The sequence below is a fragment of the Archocentrus centrarchus genome, chromosome 24 (genome assembly GCF_007364275.1).
Source record: "Archocentrus centrarchus isolate MPI-CPG fArcCen1 chromosome 24, fArcCen1, whole genome shotgun sequence".
Lineage (NCBI taxonomy): Eukaryota > Metazoa > Chordata > Actinopteri > Cichliformes > Cichlidae > Archocentrus > Archocentrus centrarchus.
The window spans coordinates 465,356-492,696 of record NC_044369.1 but is presented as its reverse complement, the minus strand read 5'-3'; the positions used below and the strand labels follow the sequence as shown (position 1 = coordinate 492,696).

The window sequence follows — 27,341 nt, the reverse complement described above, 5'->3', positions numbered from 1 at the left end:
ATATATCTTAAATGCAACCACTGTTGAAACACTCAAAGGCTCTCCTTCAATGCCAGTTCAAATGATAAACATCACAGCAACTAAAAATGCTACAGCGTTCATGGAAAATGGAAGTCTGGATGCATCTCAGGGTAGTGTGACAGGCGGCAGGCCGATGCCAAATCACTATGTGAATGCAGACACATCAGCAAAGTCAAATGTAACTATTTCAGAGCCAAGTTTGAACTCGAGTCCAAGCGTGTCAAATCACAGAAGGAATCAGAGCTCAGGAGCTTTGATGATTGGGGACATGAACCAAGACCACAGCGGTGGAAAGCTCAAAGACAAAAATGTCGACCTTTCCCCAACATCACCTATGGCTGTCAATGGTCAGCATTTTATAACTACAAAGATCTCCTCTCCTACACGTCCATTCAAAGCTCTCAGTGCGTCAGCTAACACTGGGGGCAGCAGCGGCCTCAAAAAGGCCACGGTGCGCCCCAGTCTCGGATCCCCAACAGTGGATTCAGCTGTCAAGCCTGCATTACCATGCCAGTGTAAACGGCGCTTTCATTTTACATGTCTGTGTGGACTGTCATCAGGGAACAGTATGTCACACAGTAACAACAAACCGTAGTCGTAGAAAATCCCAAAAAAATTGTCATTGAAACTAGCATGAAGTTAATAAAATCTAGTATTGAGTCTTCAAGTCTTTTTGAAGGGGTTAACCAAACATTTTATTCAGAACAATGAACATTTTGAACTGAGCAGCATGGCCACTTCATATGGATACCTGTCTCCATATTATTAATGTTTTTGTGGTATTTCCACTAGGCTGCGATCCTATAAATAAAGCCAGCTGCATACAACCTGCACGCAACGTCCTCACAGTCACTCAGAGGTCATCACACAGCTCAGGCCTGAGTCACAATCACATGTGATTTGATGCTAAAGAAATAAAATGGAACTGAATTGATCTTACCAGCCAGTATCACCATTGGCCTGGCTGAAAGGAAACACATTCCTGCAGCCAGTAGGCAATAATCCTGAAGGAAAGAGCCAGGGTGAGGGTTAGGGTTAAGGTTAGGGCAGCACAATGATCTCAGAATCAGCGATTACACAGTGCCGTTATGTGTAACAAGACTTTAAGACTGAATACTTGAGTGAGTGACTCTTCTAGGTAGTTGGGTTTATAACAGATGAATAGCTTGGTTCAATAGTTCTTTTTGCCGAACCATAGATGTCGATATAAATGCTGTGATTGAGTGGGATCCCTGTGGAAGTGGAGCCTGGTGACTGGTTAACATGGAGTTTAGCCAACCAATCAGATATTGGGATTTAGCCTGGTACTTGTAGTTCATAAAAGGGATAATAGTGATATTTCTCACTGTCTGTTTGCTCTGTTTTCCCTCTGTGTCTCTGCTGAACTATCATCCACTTTTTGTCATTTCAGTTTTTCCTCTTTCCTCTTTTGAGTTTTTCAGACTTTCCAGCTTCTTGGTGTGGAGATGTCCTGCTCAGTTGCTTCTCATCATCTGCATGTTTCCCTCTGTTATGAAATCCAGTTCAGATATTTGAAATCACCCTAAAACTCAGAAAAATATATTTATAAGCAAAGAAATGCAACTTGCAGCATCTCCCTCCAGAACTGATGGAGTAGAGGTCTTCTTTCCTCTCAGCAGCATCTGCTAACAACTATAGATATTAGAGAGACCTCTAGTTGCCAGTGTGCAGCATAGCAGGAGAACGGAGCATCCTGAAGGCAGAGCTGCTTTTGATTAAGAAACACTATCAATAAAGACACTGTGAGCCTGCTTTCAGGGAACTGAAGGGCAGCAGGTCAGTGACGGGCCATGTGTCGCATGTTTTAGAGTAAGAAATACCTCCACTAAAGGACAAATTCAACATGTGAGTTTTGTGCAAAAACTACTGCAGTATTAATACTAGTAGGCTACTTTAAATGTGCAGTTTGTTGATTCTGGTCTTTTTTGTTCATTGCTACAGCACATTTCCCCCTATACTATTTTTATGATTGAAGTACTTGACTGTTACATTTTATTTATTTTAAGACTTTATTTCACAAAGACCGGAATATTACTAAAAATCCAGCTGCTGGATAGTGAAGCTCATTTGCATTCACTGAACTGCACCAACATATGCGACCTAGTTAAAAGCTTTAGTTCAACACAGGATCAACTCGACAAAGTGCGACTCTGAGGTGCAGAAAATCAAAACAAATACAAAAACTGAAGTACATGTAAATGCACCTGCTCTGAAACTGAGAGGCAGTCACAAGAAAGGTTAAACTAATCGGTGGGTTTAATTTTTTTCTGCTTTAATCTGGTTTGAATCATTATTTTGTGTTGAGTATTTTAGTGAGTGACTGAGCTTACAACAATCATTTTTTCTCAACATTGAAGTTTACAGTTTGACACATATGAAGGATAATGTCTCTAATAATATTTAACTGGACTAACAGTTATCTCTGCCACTTTGTTCAGTCATTATGATTTTAACAAATAGGAGTTCAGCCGACGTGTTCCTCTGCAGCAGGAAAACTGACAGGAACAGGAATCGGATTTAGGAAGTTACAGACACAAAAAATCAATTCTTAATATTTCAATTCAGCACAGATCTCCTAAAGTAGCTGCTTGATAAATAATTGTATTCTTTATTCTGTATAAGAAGTTATTGTGTGAGAAAGGAGTGAAATCCCACGAAAGATTTCAAATGGAAGCTGCAGAAATCCTGCTTCAGCTTTGTGATTTCTGACACTTTTGATTCCATTCACCAAAAAAGAACCCGGAATGACTGCTCTCCCCTCATCGCCGCTGTTATTATCTGTCAGGCAGCGCATTCCTCCTCATCATTCACTCTGCAAAATGAGATTTAGCTCAACTGCTCGATTCGTCTCCTGCTATGTGGCACGGGCTCAACAGAAGCTTCACGAAAGGTGTGAATTAGTTGTGCCAAATGGAGACTGAAGTACTTTTCTCTCTTTTCTTTTCATTTTTGCTCTCATTTCCTTTTGCAGAGGAGGAGTTCTACCGGTTTGATTTTGTGGTGGAGGACAGCAGCTCTGCACTGATGCAGGAGGCTGTTGAATCAGCCGTGGCTCTGTGGGTAAGTTCAGCTTCATGTGCAGCACTCAGGAATCTTACTGCAGTAAGTTCAGATGTCAGTGAGCGGACAAATGACAGCAAGCATGAAAGACTTTATCTTCTTCATAATTTTTAGTGTTTGGAGAAGTTGTAGCAATTAGAGCTTTTTCAGGCCCATTAAGTGGAGTCCTGACCAACTTAACTGAAACTGAAACTGTCGCCTTACTTCCAGCTCATATTCAAACTAAAATATGATTTTCAATGCATCCCAAATTCCAAAAAAAGTTGGGACATGGTTTGAAACCCATATTTTATTTGCAATAGAACAAAGAAAACACTGATTATTTAACCGAGAAAACTGGGAAAGGAAGTGATGCTGAAAAGAACGAGCTGGAGGAACATTTAGCAGCGAGGCTAACTGCAAAAACTGCATCTGCAAATGGTGGAATCATTTCAGAATAATTGGAGCAATGTTCCAATCTGTGATCAAAATCTGTGCGCAGGGACAAAGCTGAGACTCCATATCGGGTGTCTGTGATCGTCAGCTGATCTGAGATCAGCGCACAGCTCAGGAACACTTCCACAAACCGGATTATTTCAGTGAACTGAAAGTTCACTGAAATAATCCGGTGGAGAATTAGTGAACTCAGTTCAGCTTAGTTTGAAGTTCTGGAGGTGATAAATAAAATATATATATAATTTTTATTAGGAATCATTCTGGGACATTTCAGTCCAAAGATTAAAGTAACTGCTGAGTGAGACATCTAACTAAAGAAGCGCCAATCGAGATCTCGACTCTGCTTCACTGAAGACGACCTTCATTTGTTGGCACACTTTCAACATTTGAAGCGGATGAATGAAATCTGTGAGGTGTTTCACACCAAGCGGCTGTGTCATCGTTTGCTGTTGAGCGCAGACAACAAACTTGATTTGTTTCTTTTCACAGCTGAATGAATCTTTTCAGAACTGGATCCACAAAGTCCACATAGAGAACATCAGGTAACCCTGCAAACATTTATCACAAAACACACACATTGTTTTTCCTCAGTCTGAGGGTGCAGGGCTTTCTTTGTTTCTATTTGTCATGCTGTTTGGCTCATGTGATATTTAAATCATCACAAAATCCACAAAATCTTCTGAGCGTGGAAAACAAAGGGAGAGTTAGACTTCTGAAAGTGACCGGTTTGACTTCATGTATTTTAGCTGCTATGAGCACCAGAATACAGTGGCTTGCAAAAGTATTCATACCCCTTGAACTTTTCCATATTTTGTCACATTACAGCCACAAACATAAATGTATTTTACTGGAATTTAATGTGAAAGACCAACACAAAGTGGTTACAATTGTGAAGTGGAAAGAAAATTATACATGATTCAAAACATTTTTTACAAATAAAAAACTGAAAAGTGCAGTGTGCAAAAGTATTGAGCCCCCCTGAGTCAATACTTTGTGGAACCACCTTTTGCTGCAGTTACAGCTGCAGGTCTTTTAGGGTATGTTTCCACCAGCTTTGCACATCTAGTGACTGAAACTTTTGCCCATTCTTCTTTGCAAAACAGCTCAAGCTCAGTCAGATTAGATGGAGAGCGTTTGTGAACAGCAGTTTTCAGATCCTGCCACAAATTCTGGATTGGGTTTAGGTCTGGACTTTGACTGGGCCGTTCTAACACATGAATATGTTTGGTTAGAAACCATTCCATTGTAGCCCTGGCTTTATGTTTAGGGTCGTTGTCCTGCTGGAAGGTGAACCTCCGCCCCAGTCTCAAGTCTTTTGCAGACTCCAACAGGTTTTCCTCCAAGAGTGCCCTGTATTTGGCTCCATCCATCTTCCCATCAGAGTGATGTGCAGTGTTAATTCTCTGCCACACATAGCGTTTTGCATTTTGGCCAAAAAGTTCAGTGATAGGTTCAGATCATTTTAAAAACTCAGAGAACAAACACACAACTCTTTTGAACTTGCGCAAGGAGGAGAGATCCGTTCCTTGAACTCAGCTCTCAGCTGAGCGGAAGTTGTCTGTCCTGGCGAACTGCTTCCTGCGCAGCGCTTTTATTCGGATTTTCACAATAAGATCACGTGGGTTACATCAAACACAGTTTACAACATGTAATAAACAACATTCTTGGCTTTTTCCTTACCATATATGGTCGTAAGCATACTGTGACATGTGCGCATGTAACATGGCGTATACGAGACACGTATCCTATATGTGTTCTCTGCAGGCCGAGAGCAGCCTGCAGGTAACTACAACTTCCTTTGTAAGAAATACCACGTGTTCCCATTTCAAACATAAAAACAACAGTATCATATGCACATAAAACAACTTATAGAAAATATACAAACAGAAGATATGATAATTTATAATAAACAGAATGGAATTTATACCATAACTCCAACATTCAGTTTTGGTGTCCTCTGACCAAAGCACCTTGTTCCACATGTTTGCTGTGTCTCCAACATGGCTTCTGGCAAACTGCAAACGAGACTTTTTATGGTTTTCTTTTAACAATGGCTTTCTTCTTGCCACTCTTCCATAAAGACCACATCTGTGCAGTGCACAACTAATAGTTGTCCTGTGGACAGATTCGCCCACCTGAGCTGTGGATCTCTGCATTTGGTCCAGAGTCACCATAGGCCTCTTGGCTGCATCTCTGATCAGTGCTCTCCTTGTTCGGCCTGTAAGTTTAGGTGGACGGCCTTGTCTTGGTAGGTTTACAGTTGTGCCATACTCTTTCCATTTCTGGATAATGGATTGAACGGTGCTCCATGAGATGTTCAAAGCTTGGGAAATCTTTTTATAGCCTAAGCCTGCTTTAAACTTGTCCACAACCTTCTTCCTGACCTGTCTGCTGTGTTCTTTGGACTTCATGATGCGGTTTACTCCCCAATATTCTCTTAACCAACCTCTGAGGCCGTCACGGAGCAGCTGTATTTGTACTGAGATTAGATTACACACAGGTGGACTCTTTGTAGTCATTAGCAGTCATCAGGCAACTTCTGAATGCAATTGGTTGCACTCAGAGAAAAGGGGGCTCAATACTTTTGCACACTGCACTTTTCAGTTTTTTATTTGTAAAAAATGTTTTGAATCATGCATAATTTTCTTTCCACTGAACAATTGTAACCACTTTGTGTTGGTCTTTCACATTAAATTCCGATGAAATATATTTATGTTTGTGGCTGTAATGTGACAAAATATGGAAAAGTTCAAGGGGTGTGAATACTTTTGCAAGCCACTGTAAGCAGCTCACACCAAAGCAGCCTGCATGGATTTATGGGCCTGGATGCGATTTCTTAGTTATGTCATCAAGTTCTCTTCTTCTGTGTGTCCTTCACTGTGTCCATGCAGTGTGTTTATAATCGTCGCTGCTGCTTCTCTCTCTGCAGGGTTGAGCTGCGTTCACAGACCGCAGGAATGCCAAGCAGGTAAAATGACTCCATTTAACTCTGTGTGTTTGTCATCAGGTGCTCATTAGCTCATAGAAGTAATCACGATCATGTGAAGTCTTTTATTTTGAAATGTTTAGGATAGTGTCTGTTGTTATCCTTTTATTTCATGACCTCTCTTTTCTCCAGTTATGACTGCCAGGGTCTGCTGGTTTATACCTACATCACCAGTGAGAGTCTGAGCGTCATTGATGACGTGTCTGCCCGGCTCAGACGGGGGAGCATGGAGGGCAGCCTGCAGATCCAGAGCACCTCTGTTGAAGTCAGATGGATCGGTGAGCAATTAAACTCTACACTAAAACACAGGAAAACACAAAGATAACTGCTGATACTGAAGCAATCACACTTTGGGGGACTCACTTGCAGAACTTTTTGGATTTGATTTCTTTCCTTCTGTTTCATGACTCTGGATGTGATTTTCTGTTTCATTATATGAATGTAGATGTGCTGGAAAACAGTGAAATTACTCCCTCCTGTTTTTTCTTCTTAAAGAAAATTGTCCGGAGGACTACCTGTGGCCTGAAAGCAGACCTACTGTCACTCGGTACCTGCCCTGCTTCCCCAACAAGGAACAGAGTATCTCCAGGACCTGGTAACATAAATGCACTCAAAATGCAAAACATGCTGGCCTGAATGTATGTATGTATTTATGTATGTATTGAATGGAAGATTCAATTTAAAAAAGTGAACTTATCTGATACCAAGACCGTCAGTTCATCCCTGTATTAGATCATGCTGTTTTCAATCTGCCCCCTTTGAGTCAGCTTTCTTCTGATTGGCTGCCCCTCATAAACAGAAAGTCAGGTGGGTGGGGCTTCATTTCCTGAGATCATATTATACATAGAGCCAAGAGTAGAAAACTCTAAGTGAAACTGAGTGTTTAGAGCAGTCTGAAGCCAGAGTGTTCATGGGGGCGGAGCCAAAACAGTACTGGGATGAACCGAGTGTCCCGGTATCTCGATCTTCATTTCTTTCAGCAAGTTCAAGTTTATATCTAGGCTTGAAAAAACCTTCAGGATGCGTGTGTCATCTTATTCGATACATTTAAGGACAGTTATTGATTTAATAGCATCTTTTATTGGCGCTTTCATTTTCTAGAGATTTCTCACGTTTCTGGGGATAGCCATTCATCAAAAGTGCACGAAATATCATAAAATGTATTTTAAGAGAGAGTAATAAAAAGCCCTCTCTAGTCTTTAGTTAAAAACAGTTTTAATCAGCATCATGCTGATATCTGATCTGTTAGGGACACTTTTGAGTTTTCTTCAGACATTTGCTGTTGAGTTATTGATCAGTTTATTTTCTTTGTTTATTACTTAGGTAATATCACACAGCTAATAGTGAGCTATGATTTCTTCAGTGTTGATCCTGTCCTTTATTCTGCTCCTTTTTTTCATTTGCTGTCAATCACACTCATTTGTATCAGAACAACTATAGCTTCATATCTTATGAAGAAAGCAATTTGACTTTTTAAAACTCACAGTCTTTTCCCTCAGTGTCAGCTCTGCCTGCAGACATGCTCTGATCTGTGAAAATCAGGGTTTAAATGTTACTTCAGCAGCTTAAAACAGGAAGTAAGCTCATATTATTGTTCCAAAGGCATAAAGTGAGTGTTGGGAGGAGGCTGGGGTGGATAAACAGCCTGACAAAATCTGTAAGTTCACTATAACCAGGCAACAAAGACACATGTCCGCTGCTAATACAGGTGCTAACTCAGGAGATTCTGCCATTGACCTTAATCTGGGGGAGGAGCCACTTCCACTGTGACCAGCTTCATACTCATCTGAATTAATGACATATTTCTAATTGGTTCTTAAGGTGTTGAATATTTTACGGCAGAGGCTTTGCACATGTAGACGACCCTGAGCAATACCTGTGCCGGCTCAGTTACTTAGGACTTGTTTGTATTGCAATCTGAGGAAAATAATAATTTATATATATGTGTATATATTTTTTCTCTATACCTATTCTTCTTTTTCCAGTTTAATCAGTCCACAGAACTACTCATCCTACTGGTCGGATGAAAACATCACCAACTGCACAGATATCGACTCTATCCAGGTGTCGGCAGGTACGCTCTATAGCACAGTTAAACTGATGTAAACTGTAGAGTATAATCTAGAAGGATAAGCTTGATGGACAGCCGACGCGCAGATGCTGTCATATTTTAAAAACTCGTCACTTTATATGTATGTGAAGGGAAGTAGCTAAATATATGAGTTAAAGGTCAAATATTTGCATAAGTAAAAAAAGCAACTCCACAATGTAAAAATATTCTGTGATGAGTAAAAGTCCTGCAGTCCAAAATATAAATGTAAACAACAAACTATGATGTAGGTACAGATTTAGCATGAACACAGATCTTTGCTCTTTTCCTCAGCTCACCCTGTGTGGGGACATTTTATTCACTGATGGTGTATTTATAGTGATAACCTCCAAAAAAGTCGGAACTGGGAAATAAATGTTGTAAGAAGTGCAGTTTCATTTTATTGTCTGAGCTGTGATAACATCATGGGATAAAGTAACAAAGTGCAATTGTGTGTGTGTGTGTGTGTGTGTGTGTGTGTGTGTGTGTGTGTGTGTGTGTGTGTGTGTGTGTGTGTTACTTGAGTAGAAAATGCATCTGATGTTGCGGAGCAGCTCAAAGCTTTCACCAACAACAAGCTGACCGATGACCAGGTGAGTGTTCATGCTGACATCTTTGGCTGTGATGAGGATCCTGTGATCAGGAGAGCGACTGAAGTGTCTTCCCTGTTCTCCGTCGTCAGGTGTCTAAAGTGGTGTCAAAGGTGGAACAGCTGGTAAACGTAGCTAAGATCAACATCACGTTAGCCTCCAGCATTGTCACCATCATCTCTAACGTCATGATCAGCTCAGTGACGGTGCCTGCCTCAGACAAGTATGGACTTCTTCTAAAACTTTGTGTGGTTTAAGCACTCACTCATTTTCATACTGAAAACCAAAGTAATCATATTTTTCATTGTGAGATTTTCATGTCATATTTGATTTTAAAGCAGTTTATTTGCTGTATAAAAACACAAAAGGAAAAACACTTCATTCATGGAGAAACACACACAGCCTGTGTTTAGGAACTGTGCCTGTAAGTGATTCCATAAAGTAGTTACTTCACAGCTATAATCAAATCATAAGCTCTCTATAATCATCATAAGCTGCAAGCCATTAATGGACCACACGAATGAGATCCTCCTCATAGTCCACCATTATTTCCTCATTGGAGTGGATTCTGTTTATTTCATAATGTCTCAATTACAAGCAAAGAGCTCTAAATGCTTTGCTCCGAGCTGGAAGAACATATACAAGAATCTGAGGAACTGAAGAACCAACTGATCTGACTTTTTGTGGAAATGTCCTCACAAGTCTTAGTTTTAGCACAGGACAGCTAATGTGGCTAACTGTCCCATTCGCTTTGACTGTATCCTCACAGGCCAGAAATACACTAACTGTATTGCTACAGGGCAATCAGAAAATGCGAAAACCTTTCAGCCTTCAAGGGCAACGTTTGTTTGTTGCATGTCGTCTTTGATCTTTCATTGTTAACTTCAATAGTTACTTCCTCCAAACCATCACCGTGACCCCATTCCTACTAGACTGCTCAAAGAAGCCCTTCCATTAGTCAATATTTCAATCTTAAATATGATCAATCTGTCTTTATTAGTTGGCTATGTACCACACTCTTTTAAGGTGGCAGTAATTAAACCATTACTTAAAAAGCCATCACTGACCCAGCTGTCTTAGCTAATTATAGGCCAATCTCCAACCTTCCTTTTCTCTCAAAAATCCTTGAAGGAGTAGCTGTAAACCAGCTAACTGATCATCTGCAGAGGAACGGTTTATTTGAAGAGTCGAGTCCCCTTATGCAAAGAGACGAGCTGTGCTGACTGGAGCAGACGCACTCAGATTGATTGCAACATGTTGGCAATCTATCTGCATTTATAAATTACATGGCAGTTATTTGCAAACACGGCCTGCCTGATCTGAAGCTGAATGGTGTTTTGTTATTGGACTTCTGTGCAAACCACAGTGTTGCCCTTAAAGAAGAATAAATATAAATAGAAAGTAACAATAATATAAAAGAAAAACATATATATATATATATATATATATATATATATATATATATATACACAAACACACATATACACACATTCATACCCATACACATATACATAATTGAATAATATAAACTATATACATTAACAGTTTGAGATGGAGTAAAGGTAGTGACACTTGGTGCCACAACAGTGATAATTGTGCAATGACTGCAGCATGAGTATGTGCAAGGATTAATGGAGGGAAAGCAGTACAGCTACATAGCCCCACCAGAGTTCAACAGTCTCAGCTTCAGGGAAGAAGCTGCTCCTCAGTCTGGTGGTCCTGCTCTTGATGCTCCTCAGCCTCCTACCTGAGGCAAGGGGAACAAAAAGTGTGTGTGCTGGGTGTGTGGGGTCCTTCAGGATGCATGTTGCCCTTTTACTGCATCTGGAGATGTAAATGTCCGTGGTGGTGGAGAAGCTGACTCCAACAGTTCTCTGTGCAGCCTTCACCACCCTCTGCAGAGCTTTCTTTTCTACCGAAGAGCAGCTTCCATGCTACACGGTGATGCAGGAGCCCCGGATGCTGTCCACCACACATCTGTAGAATGAGGAGAGGACTGAGCTTCTGAGTCCAGTGTGCCTCAGCCTCCTGAGGAAGTATAGTGAGGGTGTGCTGGGAACGCCTGGTTGAGGCCCCAGTCCACAAAATCTTCAACTCCCACCTCCGGCAGAAGTTCGACAGCATTCTGAGGGAGACTGAGGACATTGAGTCTGAATGGACCATGTTCCACACCTCCATTCATAGCTCAGAGCTGTGGCTGTGAGGTGGTTGGTGCCTATCATGGTGGTAATCCCAAAACCAGATGGTGGTCACCAGAGGTGAAGGGAGCCATCAAGCTGAAGAAGGAGTCCTATCAGGCTTGGCTAGCCAGTGGGACTCCGGAGGCAGCTGACGGGTACCGGTAGGCCAAGCGGAACCCGGTTCGGGTGGTAGCTGAAGCAAAAATTGGGTGTGGGAGGAGTTCGGTGAGGCCATGGAAAAAGACTTTCAGATGTCCTCAAAGCAATTCTGGCAAACTGTCAGGCAACTCAAGAGGGGAAAGCGGTGCTCTACTCACATGGTTTATAGTGCAGGTGGGGCACTGCTGACTTCAACTGAGGCTATAGTCAGGCGGTGGAAGAAATACTATAAGGACCTCCTGAATCCCACTGACATGCCTTCTGTAGTGGAAACAGAGTCTGGGGACAAGGGGGATAACTTGCCCATCACTGGGCGTGAGGTCACTGAGGTGGTTAAACAACTCCTTGGTGGCAGGGCCCCTGGGGTGGATGAGATTTGCCCTGAGTTCCTGAAGGCTCTGGATGTTGTAGGGCTGTCTTGGTTGACACACCTCTGCAACATTGCATGGATATCTGGGGCGGTGCCACTGGATTGGCAGACTGGGGTGGTGGTCCCCATGTTTAAAAATTAAGACCGGAGGGTGTGCTCCAACTATTGGGGGATCACATTCCTCAGCCTACCTGGTAAGGTCTATGCCAGGGTGCTGGAAAGGAGGGTCCGTCTGTTAGTCAAACTTCGGATTCAAGAGGAACAATGCAGTTTGTGTCCTGGTCGTGGAACACTGGACCAGCTCTTTATCTTCTTGAGGATATTTGAGCGTGCATGGGAGTTTGCCTATCATGTTTACATTGGCTTTGTAGACTTTGACCACGTCCTTCGGGGTATCCTTTGGGAGGTGCTGTGGGAGTATGGGGCCTCTGGCCCGTTGTCGCGGGCCACTCAGTCCCAGTACAACAGCAGCGAGAGCTTGGTTTGTATTGCCCAAAAAATCGGACTCGTTTCCCATAGCTGGACTTCGCCAGGGCTGCTCTTTGTCACCGATTCTGTTCATAATTTTTATGGGCAGAATTTCTAGGTGTAGCCAAGTGGCGGAGGCCTTGGTGGCCTCCGAATCTCATCTTTGCTCTTGGCGGACGATGCGGTCCTGTTGGCTTCAACAGGTGGTGGCCTCCAGCTCGCAGTAGGATGGGAGAAGGGAATGGGAAATCGACAGACGGAAGGCTGTGTCTGCAGTGATGTGGACACTGCACTGGTCTGTCATGGTAAAGAGGGTGCTGAGCGTAAAAGAGAAGCTGTCGATTTACTGGTCGATCTACGTCACTACCCTACCCTGTGGTCACGAGCTTTGTGTAGTGACCGAAAGAATAAGATTGTGAATACACGTGGCAGAAACGAGCTTCCTCCAAAGGGTGGCTGGCCTTTGTCCTATTTGCTAGGAGGTTACTGTTTATTCTACTGTGTCTGTGCTATTACATAGTCAATTGTGTCGACTGCCCTGCACTCAATGTGCTGATCTTCACTGCCACTTAATGAACTCTCCAACCAGGAAGCATACAGGCATATTATAAAGAATTTTCTCTCAGTTTTAAGCAGAAACGTAAATGGACATGAAACTTATAACTGTAAAGGGCTCCTCTATACCTTTGCTCTGTTTCTGGTTCTGTGCTGTTATAGTTTAACTATATCTTTATCACAGTTTAAACTTTATCACAGTTTAAAATGAAACAGCTCACAATCAAACTTAAAAATGTAGAATTTTTAGCTAAGTCCATGTTAAACATCGCAATTCTTTTTCAGAAAATCTATGTTTGGTGACTCAATTTCCTTTGTAATTGCTTTAGAAATATTTTTGGATAAAAATCTCATGTTCTCTTTCTCTTCTGCTCTTCAGAGCACTGAAAACAGTAGATGAGTTGGTGCAGAAGATCCAGTTTGATGGACCGTTCGTCGGGATCAATTCCAAAAATCTGGCTGTCGGAATACTGGCATTCAACACAACCATGTTTCGTGGAACAACCCTTAGTGCTTTCATACCTCCGAATGAGTCTGACCCACAGGTAACAGAATGATCAGCACTGTCTCAAAAATAGTTGATTTATTTTTTAGGAAATCCTCTTTGATTGTTTTCTCTTCTCTCTCAGATCGATTTCAAGTCTGAGCAGGTGAATCCTTTAGCTCAGGTCACCCTTCCTGCCTCTTTACTGTCCAGCATCTCTAACATTGAAGCTGATACATTGTCCCGGATCAACTTCATGTTCTTCAACAGCCCCAAATTTTTCCAGGTCAGAGATCACAGTGTGACATACCACGTGAAGAAAAGTCTGAAGAGCATACATAACTGTTAGCATGTCTTAATGTGGGTACTGTGAGAGTAAGGTCATGTGTTTTTCAGAAAGAAGAGGAAAAGCTCTCTTTAATCAGCTACGTGGTGGCCAGCAGTGTAGGAAACTTCTCCATCCGCAACCTAATGGATCGAGTGAAGATTGAGATAGCTCACCGCTCTGAGCAGGTGTGTGTACATGAGTCAGGTGATGTAGTCATGTTTTTTCCAATTTATTTTAACTTTGTGTGTTGAAGGATTTGAAACAGGACTGCACCTACACACATAGAAGCTCCATGTTGGAAAAACAGAACAAATCAAATATTTCTGTGCTTTCCTGGTGTTCAGGTTTTCTACACTGTAGTAGGGTTTCTGATTTTTTTTTTTTCTGGAAATCCTGGCTTTATGACATAGTATTTTGTGAAAAGGGAAAAAAAAAACTAATCTTGAATTGGATAAGTGGAAGAGGATGGATGGATGGATGGATGGATGCATGATGGATGATGGATGGATGGATGGATGGATGGATGGACGATTGGGTGGATGGACAGATCGGCAGGTGGATGGGCAGGCAGGTAGGTAGATGGATGGATGGACGGACGGGTGGACAATTGGGTGTATGGACGGGCAGACGGACGGGCAGGTAGGCGGATGGATGGATGGATGGATATCATCCTGAAATTGGACTGATTGGTGGCATCCATGATGATCATGAAGTGGCTCTGAGGATCTGCTTATATGAACTTGCTGCTTTATAATTTGTCTTCTCTCCTGGCAGTCCACTGGGAATCCAGTTTGCATGTTCTGGGACTTCACCAAAAATGGTAAGTCTGTATGTTGCCTTATCACTGGCTCTTAGATCTGCAGGTATCCAATATACACTGCCTGGCCAAAAAAAAAGCCGCCACCTGGATTTAACTAAGCAAATAGGTACAAGCCCCCTATTGGATAATTACTGCATGGGTGATCATCTTTCAGCTGGCAACAAGTTATTTATCCCCAACTGGTGCAATGAGTTGCTTCTCATTTCTTAAACAACCATGTCGAAAGACACATTGCGTGGTCGTGGAAAAGATGTAAGTCTGTTTGAGAAGGGTAAAATCATTGGCATGCATCAAGCAGAGAAAACATCTAAGGAGATGCAGAAACTACTGAAATTGGGTTAAGAACTGTGCAACACATTATTAAAAACTGGAAGAATAGTGGGGACCCATCGTCTTCCAGGAAGAAATGTGGCCAGAAAAAAAAATCCTGAATGATCGTGCTTGGCGATCACTTAAACTTTTGGTGAAATCAAATTGAAGAAAAACAACAGTAACACTCAGGGCTGTGTTTACTAGTAAAAGTAAGAGCATTTCCACATGCACAATGCGAAGGGAACTTCGCATTGTGCATGTGGACAGCTGTGTAGCCTTAAGAAAACCACTAATCAGTGAGGCTAACTGGAAAAAAAGGCTTCAATTTGTGAGGGAGCATAAAGATTGGACTCTGGAGCAATGGAAGAAGGTCATGTTGTCTGATGAGTCCAGATTTACCCTGTTCCAGAGTGATGGGAGCATCAGGGTAAGAAGAGATGCAGGTGAAGTGATACAGAATTTTTGGGATGTGTTGGAGAAGGCTTTGCACAGTGGTCAGAATCTGCCATCATCACTGCAAGATCTTGGTGAAAAATTAATGCAACACTGGATGGAAATAACTCTTGTGACATTGCAGAAGCTTATCGAAACAATGCCACAGCGAATGCATGCCGTAATCAAAGCTAAAGCGGCCCAACAAAATATTAGTGTGTGACCTTTTTTTTCGGTGGCGACTTTTTTTTTGGCCAGGCAGTGTATATACATTTATTGTTCTGAGACAAACGTCACCATCTGTTAAACCTCTAAATGCTCAGTCACACCCACCCGGGTCCTTCTGCACTGTTGGTTTGATGGCGTCCTTGCTCGAGCATGCTTTCAGCTGATAATTCTGGTATATTTGGAAGCTTTTCAGGCGATATGTGCAAATAGATGAAACTACTGTGCACAGAAGTCCATGAAAGGGCTTTTGTGGACAGTCTTATCTCAATACAAATATTTAACTTCTGTTTCATGGGAGCAGCTGCCCTCAGAGGTCTCAGCACAAACTTTGCAGAAACTGTTCATGCTGGATTTCATACCCTCAGATTCTGTTCATCTATATAAAATGAATCCTGAGCAACTTTTTATTTGTGAAGCTAAAAAAAAAACAAAAACATAATTTCCTTTTATTGTCTTTATGTTATTTTCTACTATTTTGTCTTGAGGTGAGTTTGATGCAATGTCTCTGTGTCACCACTAGATGGTACTGGAGGCTGGAACAAAGAAGGCTGTGAAAAATCCTCTGAATCCACCACCAACAAAACCGTCTGCCTCTGTAACCACCTCACACACTTTGGCATCCTCATGGTAAGACTGATGTATTTCTGTCAGTGTGTATGGGGGAGTATTACACACTTTTTTGAAGTGATTCAATCCTCACAAGCTTTCAAGACACGTATCACATTCAGATACTGCTCTGGCCCACCATGCCACTCGTGTGTGGGCTTCACTCTTTGTTGTTCCTGTATGTTTCCTTTAGTCTGACTGACATCACCTCGCTGCTACCTCACCTGTATCTTTCTGTTTTTCTCTTCAGGACATATCTCGGACTTCAGCCTCCATAGATGATAAGAACAACAGCATTCTGACCTTCATCAGCTACATCGGCTGTGGCATCTCCGCCATCTTCTGTGCTGCTACGCTGCTTACATACATCGCCTTTGAGTGAGTCTGGCATTCAGCTGCAGGACTGCCCTGTTCAGTCTTTACAATGATACAAATGCTTCCCTTGAGGGACCGAGTGATTCTGCTCCTTGAGTGCAACAAACAGTCATGTTAAGTGACAGTGATGTGCAGTCACGTTTTCTGATCCATGTTTTCCTTTGATGTACTTTTTGATGCATTTCAACTTGCCTGTCCGCAATTGGCAAAGAATCTAGATTTCAGCCCTCAGCAGTGTCTTCAGGATTCTTCAGGGCAGCCTGCCTCTTCCTCCCAGGGTGCCAAATACTGCAGTTCGATCAGGGCTGCTTTGGGTTCAGTGTTATAACATCAAATACTGTATGAAGGCTTGTAAAGGACCCCTGTGAAGCACTTTTCAGGGTCAGTAAAACTAGGAAGGTGCTATGAAAATTGCCTTTTCTATTTCCCTTGGCTTCACATTTCAAGCCAACAGGTCATTGAAGTGTCCTGTTATAAAAGAGTCTCTTTAAACCCAAACCACAGTCCTTTCCTAAGTTTAGCTAACCAATTTCTGATACCTAAACTCAGCTAACAAGCGAAAGCTAAATTTAAAAGTGAGTGCTAACACACTCCTGGCTCACACATTTCACCATTCCAGCCTCAAAATATGGGCATCTATCTCTGGGCATGCCCTGTTGCCGCACTTGAGTTGTCAGCTGCTGCTGTTTGATGCCCTGGAATAAGAGCGCTTTGTCCCAGATGTTACATCTGTAGATGCACCGATATGTCCCCACTCCAATAGCTCCTAAAACAAAAATTTAATCCAAAAAGAGTCTCCTTGAGGAGCTATTGGTGTGCAGGCATTTTTCCTTTTCTTTTTTATACTATATTTATTTATTTATATCAGTGAGGTGTGGTGAGGTTTGTGACAGGTGAAGCACTGACTCAGCTGGAGTCAGATGCTGCTGCACCACTGCCCCCTATCGGTGCTGCTCGGTACTTTCTGCCTCACCTTGTGTAGTTTCACCGTGGATTTATGACCAATCACAAAGAATAAGCATGTCGCCAATCGCCTGTTTCATTTATTGGATGTGACACAGCACCCCCAGAGGTGAGCCACAGCATTGCAATTGCTCACCCCGCAGTTCTTCCATGTGTAAATTCCACGATTTTGACCATTAAAGTGTTGAAATAATAACATTTAAAGTCAGAAAGATTTGGAGCTGAAAATTGCAGTGAATAAAGTTATTAATGACATCACTTTGTTTTTCTTTTCTCATTTCCTTCCTCACAGGAAACTGCGGCGTGATTACCCATCAAAGATCCTGATGAACCTCAGCACATCCCTGTTGTTTCTCAACATGGTGTTCCTGTTGAACAGCTGGTTGAGCACCATGGAAAACGATGGGCTGTGCTTGACTGTGGCCATTTTCCTGCACTACTTCCTGCTAACCTCCTTCACCTGGATGGGGTTGGAATCAGTCCACATGTACATTGCTCTGGTCAAAGTCTTCAACACCTACATACGCCGATACATCCTGAAGTTCTGCATCGTGGGATGGGGTGGGTCGCTCACTGACGCAGTTAGTACTGCTGCGAATAGGAACTTTCATTTGAAACAGAAAAACAATCAAAAAACAAACTATCAGTAAAAATGTTTTTTACAAGTATTAAAGTAAAAATATCCCACATGGTTCAGCTGCAGAACTGTGTACCAGCTCATCTGTCTGAGGTGCATTCAGAACAGGCTGTGATGGAATATTCTCTGCATCAGGAGTCGTTTATGGTTAATTAATGAAGGTCGTGCAGATTTGTCTTTTTTGGAGATGGATTTGGTAGGTATGTCATGAAATGTCTGTGTGTCAGGCAGGAAGGAGGACCCCAACGCAGGATACACCAGGCAGGGATTTAGAATTAAAATGCACTTTATTTCCAGGTGCTAAACACAGGGCTAGTGGCAAAACACAGTACGAGAAAATACCAGATAATATACCAAGGCAGAACAGGACACACAGCAGGAGACGTAGACAACGACGCGACAACAGGCACTGAAAACACTGGACTTAAATACACAAGAGGACTGATGATGGAAGAGGAAACAGGTGGGAACACAGGTGATGCTGATAACACTGACGAGACCAGGGGAAGCAAAACTAAACACAAGAGACCGGGACTGGACGACTATCAAAATAAAACAGGAAGTAAGACGATGGAACAGAGACGCAGACCTGACACAGAATACAGAGAGAACACCAGGGACTAGAAATAACAATTAAACCTCACAACCAAAAGAAATCCCAAAACAGAACAGACAAAATGAAACAAAATAAAAACACACGGGGTCCAAAGGACCCCAGACCATGACAAGGTAACCCTGTGATGCTGCAGGAGTCGAACTCAGACACACAGCACAATTTTAACTGTGCACTGAACATTTCAAATCCTCCTCCTGAGACCCGAGCTCTCATTTGTGATACATTTTTAATTTCTCCTAGTTATTAAGTACATAGACTAAGCTTCCTCACTGAACAGGAGGTTGTTACTTCATTACACAGTGGTTATGGAGTCAGCAGTCTCAGGAGGTTTAATAACTGATGGAAAGGACAAAAAAAAACTATTCTTCTTCTACACGTTGTGTCTGCAGCTTTAATCCTTCACAGTGACATCATGTGGCTTGCAGGTTAATATCATGTTGATCTCTGGTTGTGATAGAACTGTAAGGACCCAAAGATGCAGGGACTGTGATGTTAACCTGCAGACTGTGTTCCAGGCCTCCCTGCCGTGCTGGTCGGGATCGTTGTGGCGGTGGACCGAGATGCTTACAGAGCAGCAGATTACGCAGGAGGATCAAAGTTGTAAGTGAGCACAGAATCTCAGTAACAGGTTCAAAAACAACATCACTAAATCTGTTCTTGTAAACATAATTTTTTATTATTGGTTCATCTTCTGATCATGTCCATGAATAATTAATTTATTAGAATCTCATGTTTCAAAAATGGTTTAGTTTGCGGGATTTTCAGAGAAGGAGAAGAGCAACATGTTTGAAACTGCAATCCAAAAACATTTCTGCTTAAAATGATATTTCAGAAATTATTCTCCAATAACTAACTGATTAATCAACCAAGTGTTATAAGTTAGAATTAAATTGGAAGTCTCATTATGTGCATCCTTGTCCTTTATTAGTATTTTTAGTTCTGATCTTTCATCATCACTGCCTGCACTGAGAAACACTGCCATCAGTCGATCATGGTGAAAACATGCACATGCATCTCTGTGCATGAGAGAAATAAATCAGAAAAACTGCAGGACAAAGCATGACGAGAACATTTCATATGTGGAGTCAATATTATCAAAGGGCAGCATTTCATATGGTTGCACGACAGTGTTTTCTTTGGGTGTGACTCTGCTTGTAGGCTCTCTGTGTTCCAGAAGAGGAAGTAATTTATATTCAGATTCTGTGAACATCTCACTGCATCTGACATGTTCCTGCAACAGCTTCTGTTTGTTAGCCTGCAAAAGTTAATGACAGGGATGACAGTAAAGTTTATTAGTAAAGTAAATTTTAACTGAACCATGGCCAGGATCGAGTTTCAGCAAGTAAAGCAGATGATGTTTTTCTTATAGATTTCATGGAGCTTAAAATAATGTTTCCAAAAGCTTCAATGAGGACGTGACGTTACAGCAGCGATGATCCTGCAGCAAATCTCAGTCTCTCCAGTGAAGGAAACACAGTCATAGTCTGAGCTGTGAACATGAAAAGCAGATGTGTGTTTATAGTATAAATGCATGCAGACTGTTTGCTGAGCTCACGTGTGTTTCCTCTTCAGCTGCTGGATTATGAATGAAGCCGTCTTCTACGCCACCTGCGTCGGTTACTTCTGTCTGGTGTTTCTGCTGAACGTGGCCATGTTCGTCGTGGTGATGCTGCAGATCTGCGGCCGCAACGGCAAACGCAGCAACCGCACGCTGCGAGAGGAGGTCTGCGCTCCATCTCAGTGCTGTGACAGTACAGTACTTTCCCTGGTTAAAAATGTTGTAATAATTTTCTCAATTACAAGTTTCAAATTTTGTTTAACACACACGCAACAGCTTTTTAACAAGTATGACCCTGAGCAGCAATAACATTAAGACAAAAAAATAAGAGACGTCTAAACAGCTTTTATCTATAAACGCAGCTTTAAGGGGGTCTGAAAATGTTTAAGTCCACTGTGAGTGACAGAGGATATGAGGTAAGAAATGATAGAAGAGACCTTCCAGCATAAGCATCTCTGACGCTTATTATTATGTCTGCTTCTGGAGGAAGAAGGAAACTAAGGAGACAAGGAAAGGAGGGAACATTTAGCATTAACACATTCAAATTCTCCCCTTCTGTGATCCAGGTTCTGCGAAACCTGCGGAGTGCCATCAGCCTCACCTTCCTGCTGGGAATGACGTGGGGCTTTGCATTCTTTGCTTGGGGACCCGTCAGGCTGACATTCATGTACCTCTTTGCCATCTTCAACTCGCTGCAAGGTGAAGCAACCGAAGCGCTCACAGAAACACTCAGAACTGAGAGCACACTCGTAGAGATGAATTCATGATTCATGTGCTGAAGTCCATGAGTTCATGTTACGTGTGCACCCATGTATTTATTAAAGTTAAAACATGAAACAGCACTCTTGTGCAGTAAAGAAAAAGTCATAAACACATTTTTCATATTCAGTAGACACTCATTTCTTTTTACCTTTCAATAGAGGTCTGTTATAGTGGAACAACTCATTCTATTTTTTCACCTTTCTTTTGTCAGGTCTCTTCATATTTATTTTCCACTGCGCCCTGAAAGAAAATGTGCAGAAGCAGTGGAGGAGATACCTCTGCTGTGGCCGATTCAAGCTGTCAGACAACTCAGGTATCCGTCTGTCTGCCTGTCTCGGGTTAAAGCGAGTTCATGTCTCTCCTCTGGAGTCCCATCTGTCTGCTGGACTCCTGCCAGATTCCCACAGCAGCAGGGGGGAAAAAAAAGAAAAGATTTTTAATAAAAATATAAAACTTAAGTCACCACGGCTTTGCAGGTAATAAAAAAAGATAAAACACAGCAGCCTCTCAAAGACCAAGAAGTCCTCCAGGTGCACCGAGTCTCAGGATGTGCTGTCCAGGTGCCATTTCATTTATGAGAAGGCTGATGACACCCCCCGCCTCACCCCATTTGCTAGGCAAATAGGAAGTGGGTGCAGCAGTTTATTGAAACATAATCAAAAATACAATTATATATGGCTGGATGTTTTCCTGTTTCTTAAGGACATGACTTTCAGATGTTGGTCATCTGCTGTAGAGTTTTTAGGCCTCACACTTCCTCTTCTGTCCTCCACGTGCCCAGTTTCCTCAAATATTTTAAGGACACACTGCACTGAGATATTCCAGGTTTTCAGCTAACAGCTCTTTGGGACTCACCTTGTTACTATTTTATGCTGTCAGATTGTGTTATCTTTGGTGTCTTTCATAGATTCAACTAAAGAAATGGAACAGATGATGTGTTTCTGTGACAGGCTGTTGGTAACACAGATCCCAAAGATGCAGTTTAAAAATGTAGGTGTCTGTTATGTGTAGACACAACACTGGTTTATCCCTGAGTTTGGAGCCTTTTTGATGCTTGAATGATTCAAAGTTCAATGGCTTAACAAACAAAAATCACTGAGGTAATGGTCAGGGACCAGGACTGGACTGAAGGTGAGTGAAAAAGCAGCCAATGTCCAAAGAAGAACTTTGAGACCCTCAGAAAGCTGGAGAACTCAAGACTGCTTTATAAATTACAAGAGCATCGTGCTCAGTGGAACCAAAAATCTGGCTATAAAACTGTCTGAAATAACAACAATATGATTGGTTAACAGATGTGCTGCAGATGTTTCTTTCATTAGACGGTTATTTAACTACATTTTGCCTCTGCAAAGAGAACAAATTATTTTTAATCATTTGAATCCATCATCCAGTCTGTTGAGGTCAAGCAGGTATTGTTGGGAATTGTTAGAAACAGTTGGAAATGTGATACAGTAACAAAGCTTTAAGTTTATTTTATTCATTGTTTGGACAGGAGGATGGTTAAATACGTATAATAAGAACGTGTTGTTCAAAAATCCTCAACATTTTTTTATATTTAAGCTGCAGAAACCCAGAAAATAGAAATAATGTAGCTATATCTCACATTAATTGTCAATTGTTGAATCAAAATACTAATAAAATCTGAAGTTGCACATGTCTTGGTAGAAGAATGGGGAGAATTATTAGAGAAACCCACTCATGAAGAGATTTCTGGTCTCCTTGGAGCATAAATGAGACCTTTGTAACTGCCTTCAGACTCTAGGCCACAATGATTTTCAGGTCAAGACAGATTAGAGGAACATTAAGAGTCATACAGCCATGTACCACGTGTGCCATGTGTCATCTTGAAAATCTTAAGGGAGGCGAATCCTCTAAGAATCCATCTGAGGGGTGTATTGTTTCTCTCATGCAGACTGGAGTAAGACAGCTACCAACAACACGAAGAAGGTGAGCTCAGAGAACCTGGGCAAGTCTCTGTCCTCCAGCTCCTTCGGTTCCACCACCGCCAACTGGACCTCCAAGGCTAAAGCGACACTCAACCCATTTAAACGACACAGTAACACAGGTGAGACCCACTCAGAAAACCACTCACAAACTATCTCACAAGAGTTATTGAGAAAGGACAGTGAGACATCAGCACGTAGAAGCAGAAAGAGGACAAACATCCACAGTGAGTTGGTGTGACTGTGTTTAGACAGCTTGTCTGAGGTCCATTGCCCTTTGTGAAAGCACTGCAGCACACGCTCTTTGATTTTTACTGCTTTAATAACACATGAACATGTCTGCATGTAGCCCCTGTAAGGTGTAACCAAAGGCACACCATACTCTGTGGAACTGCTGTATAAGAATCAAGTTTACAGTGGATGCTACTAACAGAAATGAGGACAGGAAGCAGCCTCTAACACGGCTACACTCGATTCCTGCTTGTAAAGAATTGATTTTAGCAAACAAATCTGAAAACAGTCTGTTATAAATGCACGTGATTGTTGAATAAATCACAACATGCTTCAATCAGGTTCACTATTTAATGACCAGTAAAGGAATTATTAAGCAAAATGAGCAAACCTGAACATTAGCTGCTAAAAATGTTGGTTATTAAGCAAATATCTAGAACCCAGAAATCTGTTTATGAGCTAAAAAAGGCGGTGCTTATGCAGCAGCTTCTTCTTCTCTGAAGGATAAAAGTCACTTTCTGCTGGCACACTTGATGCTGGACAGAACAGTGCACAGTGTAAGTGATGGAGATGCCACTGGGCTCAGCCTTCACTCTGGGAAGTCTCAGTTTGAAACCTCAGTTGTTATTAGCTAAGGCTAGCTAGCTTGGTTGGCAAGCTGCATCTATAGACCGCTTGGGTGGACTGCCAGATACCTGCTAATTGGTGTTAATTAATGGACTTTTATATATAACACCACAAACATAGTTTGGTGAGTTGGTTCAGAGGGCAGACTTTACTGAACTTGCAGAACTAAACAGATGTGCATGTAAATTCAACTCCACGTAAAGATCGGTTCCTTGTTCATGTGATCGTTGCAGGGTTGTCACTGTTACTATAATATATGTAATATACTGTAATATCTCCTCACATGTGATGTTCATGTGTGCACCTCTGTGTTTGGTGTGTAGACAGCTATTCCAGCCAATAACAAGGACGGAGGACCAGCAGAGGTAACGCTTAACCTGATTGTGTTCCTGCTTCCGGCATCATGTGATCTGTCTGGGTTTCCCAAAATGCTTGTGGTCCAAATTAATCTGGAAGTTCAAATTCTGAGATTATGTTTAGTTCAGACTCAAACTTTTATTCAAAAGACTTTGAAAGAATTTGCAGGCAGACATTTTGGGAAAACAACCATTGTGACTGTGTTGTGACTGTGTTGTGATTGGCTGGTCACCATGATGTCATACAGGTGCATGCCACCTTGTTCCCACCCCTGAGACACAGAGATAAGCGAGAGCTCAAACCCAGTCAGCCCATTCATATTTTGGCCTCGGGGTGCCTCAGGGTGCAGAATCAAGTGCACCATGTTGGGCTGCATCCAAGCACAGTAACAACAGCTAACACTGACTCACATTAGAGTGAGTAACTGGTGTGATTTCTTGTTTGTGTTCATTAAATTAACACCAAATGTTGAGGATGTCGAACACCATGTTTGAGTCCCAACTTTACATGATGCAGCCCAAAGAGACCGACTCTCTCTCTCTGGACACAATCACATTAAACATCTGTTCTCTAAATTAGCAAAATGCAACACTTCCTGCACTTTAATGACCCTTGGCAGAATATCTCAAACCCATTACACAAAGGCTTCGACACTCATCCGTGCAACAAAATCAGCAGGCTTCATCATCCATAAGGATCTTAAAGCTGTTTCCTCTTTATATATTTGAACTGTGACACACTGTGGAGAATCACATAAAACCAAACCACTGTGCAGAAACTAATTTACACAAGAACAAAGTACAGTGAACACAAAGTGACCCAAACAGGAGTTCTGCACAAACAGCTGATTAGATCAGTTAACCATCAGCCAGAGTTGAAATGGCAGTGATATTATTGTAAGAAGAGTAACAGAAACCTTTCTTACACTGAAAAGTAGAATTTGTAATATTTGTCAAAGAAATGTGCTGACTACATCATCCTAAATGTTTCTGCCTTAAGAATTCAGCCCATTCATTCGTTTGTACAGTAACACAAACAGGCCCATGTATTCAGCTGTTCAGCAGCATATCCTTGTTTTGTTCTTCTACAGGCTGGTAGGTGTAGGTTAGTTTGTGTTATATTACACAGCAGGAGGATCTGATGGTTTGGCAATCACAAATACATCAGCATGTGTGAGATGGAATATGCAGACACCTCGGGGCCTTTGTTAAATCAACCTTTTGGCTGCCTGCCGCTGCTGTCTTTGCTCATGTACAACAACATAACACAGTGAGGTTCAGCGCATTGATAAAGTTATTTCTAAATGATTGTTTTGAGATCGATCAGCAAACCCCTGCCATGTTAGCTTCAGCAGGTGTACTGGTTATCTTAGTGAGGTTGCAGCTGAAATTGCTTTTATTAACATTTTTTATTGGCTAAAAGTGACAGGAGTAAAGTTTTCATGTGTAAGCCACATCAGATAGATTTTCATGAGCCTTGATGAATGAATTTTATCCCATGACATCATCAGAACACACCCAAAAACTCCCAGGGACAGAAATTCACTGATAACACTGAAAGAACTGAAGCACCGACCACCGCTGATCTGAGAGGTGCAGGAAAAGAAGCGTCACAATACAAATTAACTCATGCAGATTTAGCTGCTAGGTTTGTTACAAAAAAATGTCCCTGAAACATCCAATCACAGAACAGGTGGGTGGTGTAGTGAGGGTGAGTCTCTCACCTGTGATAGTGGGGTTTGAATCCCAGATGAAGCCAAAAGTGTCATTTAACATTTTATTTTGGTAGGAGAGGCTTTGGTCAGAGATTGGGGGGGCTGCAGGAGGATGTTTTCAGTGCCACCCCCCGCCCCTGTCGTATTTGATGCCTGCTGCAGCTGTAAATACTAACTGATCGCGTTTGTGCTGTAAATGGTTTGATTACCTCCCTCTGCCAGACACATTCATAGATGAGGAAACATTTCGTTTATTTTGGGCGGACATTTTGTTCTGTTTTCAGTGAAAAAACAAACAATATATTTAAAAATTGCTCTCACATGATCTCTGACAGGCCAAAGGAATGACTAACTGTAATTTTGTTCGCATACATGATGTAATCTCTATGTGTTTGGTGTTAGGAGTAAATCCATGTTTATGTAATTTGTTGTGAGGATTTCCAAGCAGTCTTAAACCACAGGAGAAGTCATTTGTTCATAACAAATTTCACAACAGAATTTTTTGCTCTCACTAACAAACGGCCATTTAAGAAAAATCAAAATCTGGTTCATACTGGCTCCTTTATAGATGTCACTGTTCTCTGGGCTGATCTGGCAGTCCTAAAATCTGGACTTCACCTTCTTGAATATATACGACTCTATCAGTCGGAGCCTGACCAGCAAGAATAAAGATGAACTGTTAAAAGTGCTTCAGTTGGTGCGTCAAATCTCCAGGTGAGCTAAGAGAACAGGTGAGGAGAGATTGTTTGTCTCTTTGGGAGGTTAGAGGTTTTCCCCGAAGCTGTGATGAGATCTCATTGTTGCACCGTCACAACTGGACACATTCACTCTGCGAGCTTTTCCGACTCAGAATCAGAATCAGCTATGACACTGACTTTAAAATGAACACTTTCTTTGTGTTTGTTTCCTGGAGTCAGAGATGGGCGCTGCATTTGTGAATTGTTCACGATGATCATTTTCAGAAGTGTTCCTGAGCCCGTGCAGTTCTTTCCACCACAAAATCATGTCAGTTTTAATTCAGTGCTGCCTGAGTGTGTGACACAGCCGTGTCTTTACCTCTGAAAGCCTGAGATGCTCTTTTTATACCTAATCTCACTAATTAACCTCAGTAGTTGTCAGATGTTGCACCAGGTGGCGTCTTCCTCCTGCTTTTTCAGTCTGTTTTTTCCCGACATTTTTGAAATGTGTTCCTGGTATCAAATATCAAACATGCATTAGCTACAACATTTCATGTGGTGTGGGATCCATTGTCAGTGAAGTCTTTGTATCCTGTTTTTATTTACATCCCAGTCACACTTTATTCTCTCTCATGTTGCCACTGCTAATGTTGTTCTTCTACTGTGTTAAAGGTCTTTGTGGTTTAAGTGACCAGAACCACTAGAGAGCTGTCCGTATGGATGCTGTTGGCAGAACA

General features: G+C 41.9%; 1 protein-coding gene across 1 annotated transcript in view; it reads left to right on the top strand.

Annotated features, from left to right (window-relative positions):
* The window catches only part of adgrg6 (adhesion G protein-coupled receptor G6), a 150,576-nt gene that overhangs the window by 88,554 nt on the left and 34,681 nt on the right, over positions 1–27,341 (top strand). The window contains exons 8-27 of the mRNA XM_030722217.1: positions 3,014–3,102; positions 4,027–4,079; positions 6,467–6,505; positions 6,656–6,801; positions 7,019–7,118; positions 8,509–8,597; positions 9,141–9,205; positions 9,295–9,425; positions 13,314–13,479; positions 13,564–13,704; positions 13,815–13,931; positions 14,521–14,566; positions 16,059–16,165; positions 16,395–16,522; positions 17,775–18,043; positions 19,251–19,335; positions 20,308–20,458; positions 20,860–20,992; positions 21,267–21,368; positions 22,968–23,120. Of these exons, the coding sequence (XP_030578077.1) occupies positions 3,014–3,102; positions 4,027–4,079; positions 6,467–6,505; positions 6,656–6,801; positions 7,019–7,118; positions 8,509–8,597; positions 9,141–9,205; positions 9,295–9,425; positions 13,314–13,479; positions 13,564–13,704; positions 13,815–13,931; positions 14,521–14,566; positions 16,059–16,165; positions 16,395–16,522; positions 17,775–18,043; positions 19,251–19,335; positions 20,308–20,458; positions 20,860–20,992; positions 21,267–21,368; positions 22,968–23,120 (2,310 nt within the window). The remainder of the gene's footprint in view (positions 1–3,013; positions 3,103–4,026; positions 4,080–6,466; positions 6,506–6,655; positions 6,802–7,018; positions 7,119–8,508; positions 8,598–9,140; positions 9,206–9,294; positions 9,426–13,313; positions 13,480–13,563; positions 13,705–13,814; positions 13,932–14,520; positions 14,567–16,058; positions 16,166–16,394; positions 16,523–17,774; positions 18,044–19,250; positions 19,336–20,307; positions 20,459–20,859; positions 20,993–21,266; positions 21,369–22,967; positions 23,121–27,341) is intronic.